Raw genomic sequence first — 18,136 nt, 5'->3', positions numbered from 1 at the left:
ATCTCAAAAAAAAAAAAAAATCATTCAAGTTAAAAAAATCACTCCACCAGCCCAGTTAATAGTGAGACTCAATCTCAAAAAAAAAAAAAAAAAAAAAAAAATCATTCAAGTGGAGGTGTCAGTGGTCAGCTGCATACATAGAACATAAAATATAGCCAGGTGTGGTGGCTCACGCCTGTAATCCCATCACTTTGGGAAGCCAAGATGGGCAGATCACAAGGTTAGGAGCTCAAGATCAGCCTGGTCAACATGGTGAAATCCCATCTGTACTAAAAATACAAAAATTAGCTGGGCGTGGTGGCATTCGCCTGTAATACCAGGTACTCAGGAGGCTGAAGCAAGATAATTGCTTGAATCTGGGAGGCAGAATATGCAGTGAGCTGAGATCGCACCATTGCACTCTAGCCTGGGCAACAGAGTGAGACTCGGTCTCCAAAAAAAAAAGAAAAATACTCTCCCACATGACTTCTCAAAACAAAAACATTCCTCTCAATCTCAATCTCCAGCCCAAAATTAATCATACAATCTGCTTATCAGCCAAACTTGCCTTAGTCATACATCTTTTCTTTTTAAAGACTCATTACTAAAAGGAAATATAGAAAAGATAACTTAAAGGTTTGAATCGCCATTTACGGGATACTTGAATTTAACCATTTAGAGAGGTCTTAAATATTTACTCTTACTTCCTATGTCTGTTTAAAGGCTAAAAGCAGGATACTTATTTCTCTTTAAAAATTTAACTATAAGAAATATAAATACTTACTATACATACAAGGCATGTTACTTCAGATAATGATAATTTCTATTTGAATTTAAATTTCTTCTCTACATTTTATTTTAAAATAGTAAAATCATATAAAAATGTTAATAGTGCAGAAATCTATTAAATAAGAAATGAAAGTTACCATTTATTTCTCCAATCCTATTTTAATCCCAGTTCACAGAAGAAACCAAAGTTAACAGTTTAGTGTAAATTCTTCTAAGAATTGCTGTTTTCATATACATTTTTTACTGGGAAGTTTTATACTGTCTGAGACTTTGATGAAAAAGAATTAGTACTAACATTATTTCTTGAAAAATCAGGATGATCTTTTGCTACCACCACTTTTTTTCCCAAAGGCTGGCATACAGAAATAAAATATCCCAAATTTAAGATAATTTAGAGGTAGAAAGGGGAGGGGTCAATATATTCAGTACAATTAAACACACTATTTTTCATGATACTTCCCAAAAAGCAAGGAAAAAAACCTGATAAATTACATTAACTCTTACTTTACTCTTTAAAAAAATAGTTTCTTAAGGAACAACTTTTTACTAGTAATCTGAGAAATTTTCTCACACAGGTTTCAGGAAAATAGTAATATTACATATCATCAATCAAAATGCCACAGCAATTGAAAAACTTTAAATCAAATTGTGACAAAAGTTGAAAGTATACAATTAAAACACACCTAAGTAGATTCTGCTTATGTCTGGTGTAGGCAAACTGTTCACATATGATATGTATGCAAAGCAGGTATGCCAAAGTCAGAGGGTAACTATAAGGTGATTCTGGAGCCATCAATGAAAGATGACAATCTCATACTGGATAATAAACATTCTAGTTATCCTTAAAAACTATATTGTAAATCTGTAACTAAATTTCATTAACTAAATTGTTTGATACATTATTTTCCATTACTTAGAAATATTAAAATAAAGAAAAAAAGCAGAAAACAAAATAGGTCAGCATCTCACTTAGTAATAGATTTAATAAATAATTTTTGTTCACTTTCCTAAATTTCATAATTTCATAAATTTTATAATATACTTTCCTACATATACCCCTTACCTTCCTCCCAAGCAAGACTACTAGTCTTTGATTACATTATGACATAATTTGAGTATGAAAAACCACTTTTCTTTCTACTATCATTCTTGATGATGTCCACATTTTGTAAAACTCAAGTTAAAGCAGTACAATGGACTGAACCAGCATGTGATGAACTTAAACATTTAGATTTATGTCTCCTGAGACTACCTATGTATGAGAGAATTCCTGCATGATTGCTCCAGGCCAGCTTAGAGGCGTTCTGTTTTCTACAAGAATGAGTTCAAAGCTATTAAATAAACGAAAATATCTGATATGCAGAAATTTACCAAGAAGTTATTTAAATATGTAAAGGAGCACTTATTAATCTCAACTCTTTCTTAATGATGAAGTCAAGGATGCATTTACCATCTGCTAGCCTCGATGGAAAAAATAAAAGTTTTTAACTAAAATTACATTAAGGTAGTTGGGAATTATGTAGTTGCTTCTCCCAGGTATTAGATGGCACTGAACATTCCAAAATAGTTAAAATCTTCCTAATTTGGAAACAAGGTTAAGAAAAAGATGATTTTTAAACTCTAGGCAAAAACAATCCAATTTCAAAACATTTCCTTTTGTTTTACAGTATATCATTCACACTCAAAAGTACACACTTCAAACTTAAAATAATCTTGGGTATATAAAGACTCACCATCTGTATGGGTTTCTTGTGGAGATCTCGTTCAGTTACCAATTTTTCCTGGTCAGTGACATAAAGACCTTTCTGCGCTAAAGCCTGGATTACAGCATCATGGCCCAAAAGGGGTTTTGCAGCATCACTCTTGAGAATGAGACTCCCAGCACGACAGTATAGTTCAGCCGATAGAAGCAAATTAACAACAGGTGGTTTGATGTGTTCCTGGTCATATTGATCTGTGTAAAATGGTTCTCGAAGTTCCTCTGGTACATTTTCTATAAAGATTAATGGAAAAAATTCTCTTACAAGACTTTTATCAAAAGAAACTCAAAATTTATTTAATAATTATTATTTATGTCACAAAATTTAAGATTCCCTCTAAGAAAATAGCAATAACCTTTTAACTGAAAAGATGATTCATTAGACCTTGACATATAATCTAGAATGAGACAAAGATACAAATTTCCTTTACAGAAGTTATTTTCTGAGTATATTCCAAAAGGGACTACAAGACGAGAAAAGTTTTCTGAGTCTAGCAGCTCTTGGCAAAGTATTCCCACATTCATAAGTCAAATCTACAGAATGAATTCTAAGATTCCAAAAACTAATTTCAATGACACTCTTCACAAGCAAGCGGTCAACATGGAAATGCACCACAATAGGTATTTCAGGAGACTGCTAGTCCTTGCCACCTGAGAATACAAAATCATTTGCCCAGTTTTACACCTGATGAGCTGCAGAACAGAGATTGCCTAACTTATTCTATCTCTTTGCCTCAAGACTCCTACCATCTCTTCCTTTGTGCTTATTAGCTTGCTGACACCACTGAGAAGGAATTACTGCAATTGTTTAGGAGAGATCTACTCTAAAAAATTCCTTACACTAGTAAACCACTGATATCTCCACACTACCACTGACCACTCCCCATCCTACCTGAAAAAGACTTCCTGGGCATCCAACTGACAAGTACGACTAAGACACAAGTAGTAGTTTAGAAATGGGAGATGGGAAGGAAACCAAAATCTCCTCCAAACCTTTTCTTTCCTGCTAGCCGCTTCCCTTTAAGAATGCCAAGCTAGCCGGGCGCAGTGGCTCAGGCCTGTAATCCCCGCACTTTGGGAGACGGAGGTGGGCGGATCACGAGGTCAGGAGATTGAGACCATCCTGGCCAATAAGGTGAAACCCCATCTCTACTAAAATATATGTATTTTAAAAAATTAGCCAGGCATGGTGGCGCACACCTGTAGTCCCAGCTACTCGGTAGACTGAGGCAGGGGAATTGCTTGAACCTGGGAGGTGGAGGTTGCAGTGAGCCGAGATCACGCCACTGCACTCCAGTCTGGCAACAGAGCAAGTCTCCGTCTCAAAAAAAAAAAAAAAAAAAAGAATGTAACCCTACTATTCCAATGTCCACTCCGACTTTCCCAAAGTCTGCTCCCAAATCAACTTAAGCACAGGCATATGTATTTGATGGCAGCAAAATTACCAAAACAAACAAGAGAAACAAAATACTTCTCAGTGTTTTACAAGTTTTCTTGCCTATTCTACTCTGTATCTCTTCCTCTCCATTTCTTACCTGGGCTCAATGCTTCTCATGGAAGCAGGACAAGAATGAGGTATGTCCCCCAGAGGTGGGGCTTCTGAGTTAGAGGTTAACACGGAGCTGCAATTATAGAGCCTGATAGCTCTGTCCTGAGACTTAGCCAGTCCCTCACCTGCCTTCTCTCTGGAAAGTAAGGTTCTGAAGCCAGCCACCCCATCACTGATCTTAGCTGTTTCCTAATAAGCAGCTTTAATATAAGCTCAACAACGCCACAGTACTAACCAAAACCGGTACTTTGAGAAATCTGTTCACAAAGTATTAATATACTCCTTAACAATTTTCACCTTAACGTTTTTTAAAAAGTTCCTACTGCTAAAAAAAAATCTTCATCACACAATATTATAATAATTATTGCATGTTCATTTTTTTTCTTTTTTTTTTTTTTTTAGATGGAGTCTCACTCTTGTCATCCAAGCTGGAGTACAAAGGCCTAATCTCAGGTTACTGCAACCTCCACCTCCCGGGTTCAAGCAATTCTCCTGTCTCAGCCTCCCAAGTAGCTGGGACTACAGGTGCTCACCACCAACGCCCAGCTGATTTTTGTGTTTTTAGTAGAAACGGGGTTTCGACATGTTGGGCAGGCTGATCTCGAACTTCTGACCTCGTGATCCACCCACCTTGGCCTCCCAAAGTGCTGGGATTACAGGTCACTGTGCCCAGCCTTGAATGTTCACTTTCTATACCAGCATGGTTCTAAGGAATTCAAGGAATTAGAAATAATCTCTCCACCCTCAAGGGGCCAGTAATTTACAAAACTCTAAACAGACAGACAGATAGAGTTAAGCAATTCAGAAATTAGAGACAATACTAAGGAGGAAATGATTAAGCACCAAATGAAGGAAATAAACAATTAAGTACTGAAGAGTTCAGAAGGGGGAGCATCACAGTGAGGGGACAGAACTTCATCTTAAAAAAGAAAAAACAGAATCGCAAGAATAGGCAGAATTTTAGTCAGAAAAAAGAGTCTTTCTAAATGTAAGGAGAAAGATGAGAGAAAGAGGAGGGTAAAAAAAATGTGAAGAGACACCAAATTGAACAATCTGGGTGGAGGAAAGGGTTCATATGGGAAAGCACTAAGAGGTAAAGCTGGAATGGGAGAGGCTGGTGATGAAGGCTTGAAAGAAATATTTATCTTTTAAACACAAGGCCTTGGTATACTAGCTAACAAGGAGGTGCTGACAGTTTCACAGGAGAGTGTCACATTAAGACTGATGTTTTGAAACAATCTGGTATTTAATATTGATAGCTATAAAAATCAGAGAGAGACAACTGCTGTATAGAGATAAGGAAATGCAAGTTCAAAGGCAATAGCGAAAATGGAAAGTACAGAACATAAGAGACCAACTGCTAACGACAAAACATACCCAGGAATAAAGCAAAGAGGGGGGTAAAGATGGAAATCAAGAATAACCAAGCCTACATTTTGAGGGAAACAGTGATATCACTAATAGAAAAATAAAAATCAGAGGCAGCACCAATTCTAAAGGCAAGATCGAAAACTGTTTTAGACGTATTGAGTTTGAAATAAAAGCAAAAATATCCAAGTGGAAATATCCAATAAGCAGCTGGAGATATAGGACTCTGGAAAGAGGTCAAGAGTGGAGGTATCAATTTGGGATTTTGGTGACATCTAAAAATATCATCCTCATTTAATAATTGAAAACATTTTCCTTTCTTCATAACTGCATCACCCAGTATTGAGCCAGCCTTAAACTGAATATAGCTGCCTCAGCATGACGGTGAAGCTCAGTTTTAAACTGCAGAATATAGTGCTGGTATTCATTTACATTTGGGTACTATAGGAAATAAACAGAAACTTTTAGTAGAACAACTGTAAAAGGAAAATTATTTGATTTTAAGATAACTACTATAAAATGTTAATAGTGGATTTTTATTTCCTGTATCAATAAAAAAAAATGGCTAATATAGGTTATCTGACATCCAAATATTAGCTGTGAAAAGTAAATGCTCATTATCAGGATTACAAATTTATCCATCATACCTATACATCCACCTAGCATTTACTTAACTGCTTTTACATACATTTTCGTACATGACCTTTATAATACCTTGTCAGACACTGTCCTTAACATGCATTCTGTCATTTAATCTTGACAACCCTTCTACCCTATTTTACAGATAAAGAATTCAAGAAAGGGCGTCTTGCCCAGGGGCACATAGTTGATAAGTATAGAATTCTAGCTCTATACCATCTTGCCAAACAGACTCAAACATAATGATGATTTGCTAAGATCACAAGGATGGAAGGTGGAAGACAAGTGTCCAGGGGTTGCTTCCATTTCATTAAACCATACCCACTAACCTAAGTTGTGAAAGGGTAAGTTTTAAAAAGATCCCAACACAAGGAAAAGGGAAGGATCCACAGCAAATCAAAGACTATTTCAACAATACAACAAAAACAGATTTTTCAACTCTCAAGAGAATATAAAACTTCATACTGAATATGAAACGAGTCATTTTAAAAACAAATCTCGAAGAGCTAAATGTACTTAAAACTTCAAAGCGTCTATCTAATTTTACCAATGGTACAGGACTATTTAAAAATACAGTTTGGAATTGTACCACATTTAAAAAAAAAAAAAAAAAAAGAACTGAAATAGCAAATTAGAAAATAAACAGCAAAATCAAAGATAAGAGGTTTCACTCTCTCCCTAACCTCCAGAATACAAAAAGTAAGAAATTAATACTGACAGAAAGGCTGAGTGTAATACCACTGCTAGAACTGCAAAGGGTAAGAGACAAGTTTTTCCTGTACACCATGACTTAAGCAGAACATACTTAATCCTGTTACTGTAAGTCCTGACTAGATCTAAGTTTTGAAATTAACATACACCTGGAATGCTTGAGATACAGGTAGAGGGAGCAGAGACAGTATTGCTCAAAGCAATTTTCTGTAAAACTGGGTTACCTACCAGTTGCAGCCACATTCCAGCAAGTGACACAGATTTCTTTAAAACGATAAAGGGGCAGGAGGCAGGAGGGGAGTGTATTTCAGAGATATCATCACACTAAATCATGGGAACACTGCCTTATTTTCCAAATTAAAAAACAGTTTCTAAAATAATTACTATTATAGAACTTTTAAGTTTCAAAGAACTCCAATTGAAAGTAAGCCACAGATTCTGAACCTGAAATTAACCAAAAGATGGCTACCTCGTCTCACTATAAGGTACCTCAAAGAGAGCAAGATACTTATCTGTCCTGTGTCACTAGTAAACACAGCACGCACTCAAGTATTTACCAAAATAATATTTGGGCACAGGCGGCTCAGGACTGTAATCCCAGCACTTTGGGAAGCCGAGATGGGTGGATCACTTGAGGTCAGGAGTTCGAGACCAGCCTGGCCAAAATGGTGAAACGCTGCCTCTACTAAAAATACAAAAATTAGCCAGTTGTGGTGGCGTGCGCCTGTGATCCCAGTTACTCGGGAGGCTGAGGTCGGAGAATCACTTGAACCCAGGAGGCGGAGGTTGCAGTAAGCTGAGATTGCACCATTGCACTCTAGGCTGGGCTTCAAAACCAAGAGTCCATCTCAAAAAAAACCAAACAAACAAAAAAAGGAAATTAACAAAAAGACATAAAGATGATCAATAACATTTAAAACTTCATAGTACCAGTAATCAAAGAAAGTTATTAAAATGGCAAACTCACTGTTGACAAGGATATACTAATATGAATACTCTCATATATGACCAAAGGGCAAGGATCATGTCTGCCTTATTTAACATGATATAGATCTCTAGGGCCTAACTCAGTGCCTGGTACACGGTAAACAAAGATCCGATGAATTTTTAAAAACGTTATTAAAAGCTGGGCGCGGTGGCTCACGCCTGTAATCCTAGCACTTTGGGAGGCCGAGGCGGGTGGATCACGAGGTCAAGAGATCGAGACCATCCTGGTCAACATGGTGAAACCCCGTCTCTACTAAAAATACAAAAATTAGCTGGGCATGGTGGCGCGTGCCTGTAATCCCAGCTACTGAGGAGGCTGAGGCAGGAGAATTGCCTGAACCCAGGAGGCGGAGGTTGCGGTGAGCCGAGATCGCGCCATTGCACTCCAGCCTGGGTAACAAGAGCGAAACTCCGTCTCAAAAAAAAAAAAAAGTTATTAAAAAAAAAAAATTCTAGTCACTAGCCTTTTCCAGAAAGTACTCCCAAATTTCAAATCTCCCCTCAAGTTTACTACTTGATTCTGCGTTAGTAATCATGATTTACTCCTTGTACATGCTTTGAAAAACTTTAGCTTTCTCTGGGCCACTCTTAATTTCTGTGGCCAGAGAAATTAAGAGTGTTTTGGGAGCAATCCCTCCCAAAAACAAGTATGTTTTCAGTTTACCTACATTCACTACCTACATTCATTCTGAAATTTGGTAAAAATTTGGGCTTTGAGAAAGTTTAGGCTTTAGATTTCAAAAGATTCGGTTGAATCCTAATTTTACCATTTACTTTTTTTCTTTTTTTTTTTTTCAGAAAGTCTCACTCTGTTGCCCAGGATGGAGTACACTGGCCTGCTCTCAGCTCACTGCAACCTCCAGTTCCTGGGTTCAAGTGATTCTCATGCTCAGCCTCCCAAGTAGCTGGGATTATAGGTATGTACCATCACACCCAGCTAATTTTTGGATTTTTAGTAGAGATGGGGTTTCAACATGCTGGCCAGACTGATCTTGGACTCCTGACCTCGGGTGGCCACCTGCCTTGGCCTCCCAAAGTGCTGGGATTACAGGCACGAGCCACTGTGCCCGGCCCAGCCATTTACTTGATACGGGATCTTGAGTTCAGTAATTAACTTCTCTGAGTTTTAGTTTCTTCATATTCCACAAATGTGCTGCCTACACCTACTCTGACCTCAACTTCCTCCACTTTCCGCAGGCCACTACGTTCCCAATACCCAACTCTTGCTTTTGCTAGAACATGCCAGGTTCAGACCTTTTGGCCTGTGCACTAGAGGCTTTCTGTCTCTAATGTTCCTCCCCTTAACTGGATGAATGGCTGGCTCTTTCCATTCAAATCTCAGTTAAATGTAACCTCCTCAAACACACTTTCACTGATCGCCCAATCACTCACTGTAGATTAATTCTTTAGAGAACAATTACTACTATCCCATAATATTATGTTTATTTATCTTCCTCCTCTCACTATAAGGTACTTCAAGGAGAGCAAGACACTTATCTGTCCTGTGTCACTAGTACCTGAAACACAGCACGCACTCAAATATTTACCAAAAGAATGTACACAAGTACCTACACAGAGCCTTGCCTTCAAAGAAGGTACCAATTAAAAGTTAGCTCCCTCTGGCCCTCCACATTATTACCAAACGTGGTAAGTGTGGTACAGCATTCCTGAGCTTAAATCATCACCTCCACTCCTCCCACTACCCTATGAAGCCAAAGCACGTCTTCTGAGCTCCAGATCTTTATAAGCCACCAGCCTACTCAGCTCTTCACTTGGGTGTCACAAAGACACCTAATTCAAAATGGAAGCCAGGTTTCTCAGTGAGCAGGGAAGTTACAAACATGGAAAAAGGAAAGACTAGAATGAACTCTCTGGCGCTGGTTGGAATGGGAAGTGTCAGTATAAATACATGATGTTTCAGATATATATATCTTTATATACATGGATAGCAAAAGAAATAGATTTAGCTGTACATTATGTATATATGTGTATGTTTGCTATCCGTCTGCTAAATAACACTGTTAGCAATAAGCGTAGCAGCTATATCTTGGTTTCTAATACCTTTGCCACCAAAAGCAACAGGGCTCCTTGAAGAAATGTTTCCAGGGCTGGAGCACGGAAAGTACAAGACATGCTTAGAACATCTTTGCTGTGTGTATGTGCTGGAAAGTAAGGAAATGATAACAAATAATGGAGCCATGTCAAAAGAACACAAGATCCAGATGGAAGGGGATGCCATTGGCTAAAACTGGGAAAATGTGAGCATCAGAATAAATAATAAAGAATTATAACCCACTGAATAAAACGCACCTCAATGAGTCCATCCTGATACAAATAAATAATAAATTAAAAAGGAAGCTCTTTCTTGTGGTAGAATACCAACTAATAAATGGGAAAAAAAAAGGATAGTAATAACAGCAATAATTGGTTCAGGCAAGAATCATTACTGTATTCTAAAATGGTAGGTAACAGTTTAATGAACAGGATACTTTGAATTATCTCCCTACAAATTACTTACTAATTTAAAGTGGAAAAATAATTTTATAATGGAGAAAACTGGCAGCTACTACTTAGCCCAAGTGATCAAAGTTAACATCACCTATACTGGAACAAACATTATGTGTCCCCTGATATGACTTACTGAGAATACAACATCTCTTCTGCAGTAGTCTATCAGGCTTCTATAACTTGAACCTATTCTAACTTGAATAAAGAAACCTTAAACAAATACAAATTTAGAGACATTCTATAAAATAACAGGCCTATTGTTTTTATAAGAAGTATGTTTTAATAAGGGAAAAAATCAACACAACGTTCAGACATTTTGCAGGTACTGGGAAGGAAGACTTCCCATGCCTCCCCTGCCTTCCTGGCACCACTATGTATAAGGGACTATGTCAAGTTGTTCTGATCTTGGAAGACATGGCGGGTAAGGAGACTTTCATTTGTCTGAGTATCTTTGTTGTGGGGCTGCCTGGCTGCCAAGTGGTTTGTCTCTCGGTACCTCTCGGGCACCCTTGCCCAAGTCTCCTGGGGAATGCAGGGCTGGTGCTATACGGAGGCAACAGGGCACATCTGCTGACAGAGAGACAGCTGGTGGTCATGGTAGTGGCAGTGACAGCAAGAGCAGTACAGGAGTGGGTCTGTCAGAGGGGAGCAGGGAGGAGTGAATGGAAGAGAGAGGATAAGGGAAGTAGGAAAGAGGGAAGAAGGCCAAAGGTAGGGTGGCACCAGTGGGCAGAAGTAGTAGGGGTTTAGGAAGTGGTCTCCAGTCCCTGGGTCTCCATCAGCTCTTGTCTGAGGGCAGGACTCTGTGTAATTTGTTGTTCTTCCTACTGTCTAGGTACTCCTATCAATACCAGTACCCATGTAAGGATCTCATCATTGTCCCAGTCATTTAGACCAAGGGTGGAGGGGGACATCTGCCAAATCAGGGCCCAAAACTCCAGAATAGAGAAGAGGAACACACAGAAGGCAGTACCCAATCAGCTTCTGCAGAGAACTGGCTGCCTATACCAGACATAAAAGGTAAAATTTTGGCAAGCACTAAGACAATGCCTAAGGAAGGGGCTTAAAATCCAGCCAGCATACAGCTAAGGGTGCTTTTTTTTTTTTTTTTTTTTTTTGAGATGGAGTTTTACTTCCATTGCCCAGGCTGGAGTGCAGCGGCACAATCTCAGCTCACTGTAACCTCTACCCACCGAGTTCGAGCAATTCTCTTGCCTCAGCCTACCAAGTAGCTGGGACTACAGGCACACACCACTGGCTAATTTTTTGTATTTTTTAGTAGAGACGGGGTTTCACCATGTTGGCCAGGGTGGTCTCCAACTCCTAACCTCAAGTGATCACTTGCCTCGGCCTTCCAAAGTGCTAGGACTACTGGCATGAGCCACCAAGCCCAGGCTGGTGCTTTATCTCAAAAGTGTTAGTATCATGAAAGACACAGACTGAAGAACTATTCCAGGTTAAAGGAGACTTAAGAGACATGACAACTAAATGTGAAGCACGATCCTGAATTGGGAAACAAAATAGCAATAATGGAAATCAAAACAACCAGCAAATCTGAATATGGGCTGTGAATTAGATAATGATATCACATCAAGGTTAAATTTACCAATTTTTAACTGAGATTATATTCAGGAACCATCCTTCATTTTAGGAGATACACACTGAACGAATGGGGGTACAATATCTCTAACATATTCTAAAAGGGTTCAGAAATATTATATATATTTATATCCTATATATATATATGCACACACACATACATATACGTTATATATACATTGCTGGGCACGGCAGCTCATGCCTGTAATCTGAGCACTTTGGGAAGCTGAGGCAGACAGCTCATTTGAGGTCAGGAGTTCGAGACCAGCCTGGCCAACATGGTGAAACCCTGTCTCTAATAAAAATACAAAAATTAGCTGGGTGTGGTGGCATGTACCTGTAACCCCAGCTACTCAGGAGGCTGGGGCAGGAGAATTACTTGAACCCAGGAGTTGGAGAATCCAGTGAGCTGAGACCGTGCCCCTGCATTCCAGCCCGGTAACAGAGCAAGACTCTGTCTCAAAAAAAAAAAAAAGGTCAGGTGCAGTGGCTCACGTCTGTAATCCCAGTACTTTGGGAGGCCGAGGTGGATGGATTGCCTGAGGTCAGGCATTTCAGACCAGCCTGGCCAACACAGTGAAACCATGTCTCTACTAAAAATACAAAAAATAAATGAGCTGGACATGGTAGTGGGCGCCTATAATCCCAGCTACTCAGGAGGCTGAGGCAGGAGAATCCTTGAACCTGGGAGGTGGAGGTTGCAGTGAGCTGAAATAACACTATTGTACTCCAGCATAGGCAATGAAGGCAAAACTCCATCTCAAAAAAAAACAGTATATATGTATGTGTGTGTGTATGTATATACATACATACATATATATATATATATACACGTGTGTGTGTGTACATATATATGTATATGCACACATATACACACATACAGGTATTTGTGTGGGAGGCATGGAAAAGGAATGAAAGAGAATAAAACAATGGGACAAAATATTAACAGCTGGTAAATCTGGGTAAAAAGTATTTGGGAATTTTTTATACTATTCCTACACATTTGAAATTATGTTGAAAAAAGTTACAAAACTTCGAATGCCCCAAACCAATCTTTTCTCCCAAACTTGATGACCTTTCAGTGTTCCTTACATCAATAAAGTACACCACTATCCATGGGGTTGCACAAACCAGAAACCTAGGAGTCATCACTAATGCCCCTGTTTCCTTCAACTCCTAAAAAAAATCCATTACAGAATCCAGTCCAAAGTCTTCCCCTTCTCACAATTTCAAACTCCAGGTTCTGGTTCTTCCTTGTTCAGGCAACCCACACTTTTTAATCTTAATTACTACATTTACCCCGAATTTCGTCTTTCCACATTCACTCTGCGCTGCGCTCCAAATCATTCTCCACTGTAGCCAGGATTTGCTTATTTCCTATAAGCAAATTTGGTCATGTCACACACACCATGCCTATCCCCAAGGGTTTCCAATGACTTCTCACTTCTCTAAGGATTAAAATCCTTCCTCTGGCCTCCGAGAATGGAATGATCCTATCCCTGCCAGTCACATTCAGTTCCCGGAAACCATGCTCTCTTTTACTACACAACCTCTGTACATTATGAGCCCTTGCTTTGGAATGCTCTTTCTTCCTTTTCTTAACCCCATTTCAGATTCTCAGGGGCCAGCGATCCATTCAGTTACGGTCTAATTTCCCCCCAATAAAGAGAAAGAATATAGCATTTATCCTGCTTTCCATGAACTTCAGTCTAATAAAATTTTCCTTTTGGGACTATTCAATTCTACTATAAAAGATGAGTAATGTAGGTGAAATGTTTGGAGACATTTTAAGTATATAAAGGAGCTAGTTTTAAAAGTTTGTTAAACATATAATTGACAGAATGTATTAAATAAAAGTAAGCAGTTAATAGCACACATACATTAACATAGAAAGGGATGGGGAAAACAAGATATCTAATATTTATGAGGCACCTATGTATTAAATATTCACCATACACTAAATATGCAAAGTACTAAATATTCATGGCATAGTAAATATGCATGACACTAAACAAGAGTCAATGAACACATGAGCACAATATTCATGAGTCCTTAATTCAGCTACCCATTGGTGATGCCACTCTGGCCCATGTGTCCTCTGCCCAAAGAATACAAAGCTCATGGCTATCATCAGGCTTATGGCAAGCTACAGCTGTGGCAGGCTTCCTTGTCCCATGTCTGTCTAACAGAGCAAGTGTGTGTGGCAATGGCCTGCGTCCCTGTGGGCCTCTTTGTTCAAACCTCAGCTCTGGTCCTGGTGATCAAACTATCAACAGAGAAGGTTATTGTAGTAGAGGCAGGACATATGAACAGTATATACTGCAGGATTCAGGGAGTGTGGTCCCTCCTCATTTGTACCTTATCCTAAGTGTGGTAACCCATCCTATCTCTTTCCTCTTGCTTCTCACCACAAATTGATATAACAAATCACATAATTTGAGCATTTTAAGTTGTACTGTGAACTTTCTGTTCTAGGGTAGTTTTGTATGGCATGTGATTGGAGGCTACCATTGGATCAAGGTGATTTCCCACACAGCACTCAGGGCAATCAAATAATAAAGGGAAATTTATTTTTAAAACAGTATTCCAGCTAATAAATAGAGAAGTCATGATAGAGAGATAACCAGACATTAAGTATCCTGTGGTAGAAGTACATACCACCTATAACATATACCAAAAAAAAAGACCTAAATGTAATCAATCCTCTAGATCTAACTATCAATTTATAACAAACACAGAGGACAAACAGAAACTTGTTAATATAATGGAGCTCCAAACTGTAGGAAACTTTATAGGACAAATACTCTGGTTTCTTCAACAAATAAACTGCAAGGAAGATAAAATGAGATGGAGAAGGAGCCTATACTTTTAAGAAAAAAAAAATCTTCTGGTCATATAAGCCTGAAAAAGAAAAAAAAACAACAATGTAAAGAGACATGAACCAATTGCAAAGCATGGCTTTTAGATGGATACTGACTAGAACAAATAAAACTGTAAAATAAAAATAAAAAATATTTACGAGACAATCAGAAATATTAGTATTGATGGCATGGAATCCTGTGATGGCAACAGGACTGTGATAGCTGTGCCATGATTACATTTAAAATAGGGAGCGGACTTACAGAAATACATACTGATATATGTATAGATGTGATGACATGATGTTTGGAATTTGTTTCAAATAACTGACAGTGATGGGGGGTGTTTAGAGATGAATCAAGATTGGCCATAAGTTCATGAATGCAGAGGCTGGATGATGGATACATGAAGGATTATCGTTACTGTATATATTTGAGATTTTCCATAACCAATGCTTCTGTCTGTTTAAAGAGAAAGAAAAAAGCAAGAGAAGAGTGTAGAACTTTCATTAGGGAAGAGCTCTGAATGGTGTGGTACCTACCACAGATATGAGACCTAGAAATGCTACAGCCATTTTCTTTTTTCTTTTTTGAGAGCGAGTCTCACCCTGTAGCCCAGGCTGGAGTGCAGTGGCATGATCTTGGCTCATTGCAACCTCCGCCTCCTGGGTCCCGGTTCAAGCAATTCTCCTGTCTCAGCCTCCAGAGTAGCTGGGATTACAGGCGTGTGCCACCATGTCCAGCTAATTTTTGTATTTTTAGTAGAGATGGGGTTTCACCATGTTGGTCAGGCTGCTCTTGAACTCCTGACCTTATGATCCGCCCGCCTCGGCCTCCCAAAGTGCTGGGATCACAGACACGAGCCACCATGCCTGGCCACTACAGCTATTTTCTACTATGATACCAGACAGCCTGACAATGAAGTCCATACATGAACAAGGGTACATCTAAAAGAATCACAGAGAAATGAAACTATGGCCCTGATCAAATCAAAAGCAAAGCCCACCCTACTTGATGACTTTTTCACAAACAATAAATCCTCGGTTTTTTTTCCTTTTTTTTTTTTTTTAATCCTCTTTACTGTTCTCCATTTTGAGGTGGATTTTCTGTTATACAAGTGAGGACGGCGTAACTGATACAATCTCCCATTTACTTTCAACCTCATCATGTTTCTGTCTCTATATTCCCCTCAAAATGTTCTCAGGAAAGTCATCAATAACTTCCTTCTTGCAAAATCTAATGGATCTCTTTGAGAGTTCTCGCATAACCTTTCTCACTACACCTTATATTCCTTCATCCTCAATGTTCTCTTCTTCCCTTGTCTTCTGAGACTCCACATTGTCCTGGTTTTCTTTTTTTTTCTCTCTAATTACTCTATGCCTATCTCCTTTGCTGGCTCGCCTGTCTTGAGTCCTTTCTTTCTCCAAATTCTCCCTCTAAGAGACTGGCAGTCAGCTGGGTAGGGTGGCTCACACATGTAATCCCAACACTTTGGGAAGCTGAGGCAGGAGTGCTTGAATCCAGGAGTTTAAGACCAGCTTGGGCAACATAGTGAGACCCCATCTCTATAAAACATTTTCAAAAAAATTAGCCAGGCATGTAGTCCCAGTTACTCAAAAGGCTGAGGCAGGAAGATCACCTGAGACCAGAAATTTGAGGCTGCAATATGATCACATGACCGCACTTGGCCTGGGTGACAGTGAGACCTTATCTCTTAAAAAAAAAAAAAAAAAAAAAAAAAGTGATGGCCAGTCGAGGTGGCTCACGCCTGTAATTCCAGCACTTTGGGAGCGCAAGGCAGGTGGATCACCACGTCAGGAGTTCACAACCAGTCTGGCCAATGTGGTGAAAACTCCATCTCTACTAAAAACAAAAAATTAGCTGGGTGTGGTGGCGAGCACCTGTAATCCCAGCAACTCAGGAGTCTGAGACAAAAGAATTGCCTGAAACCAGGAGGTGGAAGTTGCAGTGAGCTGAGATCACACCACTGCACTCCAGCCTGGGTGACAGAGCAAGACTCCGTCTCGAAAAAACAAAACAAACTGGGCTTGGTGGCTCACGCCTGTAATCCCAGCACTTTGGGAGGCCGAGGTGGGTGGATCTCCTGAGGTCAGAAGTTCAAGACCAGCCTGGCCATCATGGTGAAACCCATCTTTAAAAAACAAAAACAAAAACAAGTGACTTGTGACTGGTAGTCACCTACTTTTAAAATTTTAATTACCACCTATAGTTCTCATCCCTGAAGTCTTCTAAGCTCCATACATGAATTTCCACAGGCCTAATGCATACACCACCATTTTATATGTTCCTCAAACTCAATACGGTTCTTTGCCCCCTTTCTGTTAAACACATACACTGGCCCTCTTCTGTTGCTCCCTTTCTCACAAAACAGAATCATTCTTAACACTTCCCAAGATCTCACCTTCTCTTCCACATATCCAATCAATCACCAAGCCTATCCTTTACATTCTTCCGCTTCTTTCCATACGCACAGCTACCATCACATTCAAGACGCCATCATCCCTCACCTGAACCATAATAACTTCCCAACTGGTTTCCTCCTTCATAACTCTTGGTCCTCCTCCAATTTATTTTCCACTGTTTCCAAGACATCTTTTTTAAAATTGTGGTAAAATATACATTACATAAACTTTACTATTTTAGCCATTTTTAAGTGTATTCCAAGAGATTTTCTAAAAACAAATCTTCTGGTGATATCATCTTGCTTGAAATAGAAACTGGGTGGCTCAGGGTGCAGGTGGGAAGGAGACTTCTCACAAGGTCTACTCTTTTATACCTTTGAGTTTTGAATCTGTACCTGTATACATATTTTTAAAATATTTTTAATTCTTAATAAATTTTCAAGAATCTATAATCAAGACCTCTAGCATCTATTTTTTTAAAGGGTAGATAATAGAAAATATTCCTGCTGTTTCAAAATCTGATACGAGACAAATTTCTAGAAAACATGTAAATTAGAAAGTAAGTTTACATGGTCAGCAGTCTATTTTAACGTTATCATTGTCCAGGCACAAAGGCTCATAGCTGTATTCCCAGCACTTTGAGAGGCTGAGAGAGGTGGCTCACTTGACCCCAGAAGTTTGAGATCAGCCTGGCCAACCTCATCTCTAATAAAAATCCAGGAAGAGTATAACACAGAGGTTAAGATACAAATTTCAGTATCACAAAGGCTTAGACTCTAATTTTGTTTCCACTGCTTACAAGCTGTATGATCAAGGGCAAGTTAGTTAACGCCTCTAAATCTGTCTCATTGTTTATTTTAAAAAGGGAAAACATATTTCCTAAATTCTTATTTTCAACTTGAATCTTTGTGAAATTGGTATGTCTTATAATTAATTTGTACTTCAATGCACCAAAAAAAAAAAAAAA

At 38.9% G+C, this 18,136-nt stretch overlaps 1 protein-coding gene across 5 annotated transcripts in view; it reads right to left on the bottom strand.

Annotated features, from left to right (window-relative positions):
- The window catches only part of CAMSAP2 (calmodulin regulated spectrin associated protein family member 2), a 111,112-nt gene that overhangs the window by 87,088 nt on the left and 5,888 nt on the right, over positions 1-18,136 (bottom strand). For all 5 annotated transcript variants that reach the window (XM_032288667.1, XM_032288669.1, XM_032288666.1 and 2 more), the window contains one exon: positions 2,502-2,761. In XM_032288667.1, coding sequence (XP_032144558.1) covers positions 2,502-2,761 — 260 coding nt within the window. The remainder of the gene's footprint in view (positions 1-2,501; positions 2,762-18,136) is intronic.

This window comes from Sapajus apella, unplaced genomic scaffold (assembly GCF_009761245.1).
Source record: "Sapajus apella isolate SASKATOON/1434 unplaced genomic scaffold, GSC_monkey_1.0 scaffold22, whole genome shotgun sequence".
Classification (NCBI taxonomy): Eukaryota; Metazoa; Chordata; class Mammalia; order Primates; family Cebidae; genus Sapajus; species Sapajus apella.
Note: the sequence above shows the minus strand (reverse complement) of the source record. Positions and strands in the feature narration are given on the sequence as shown.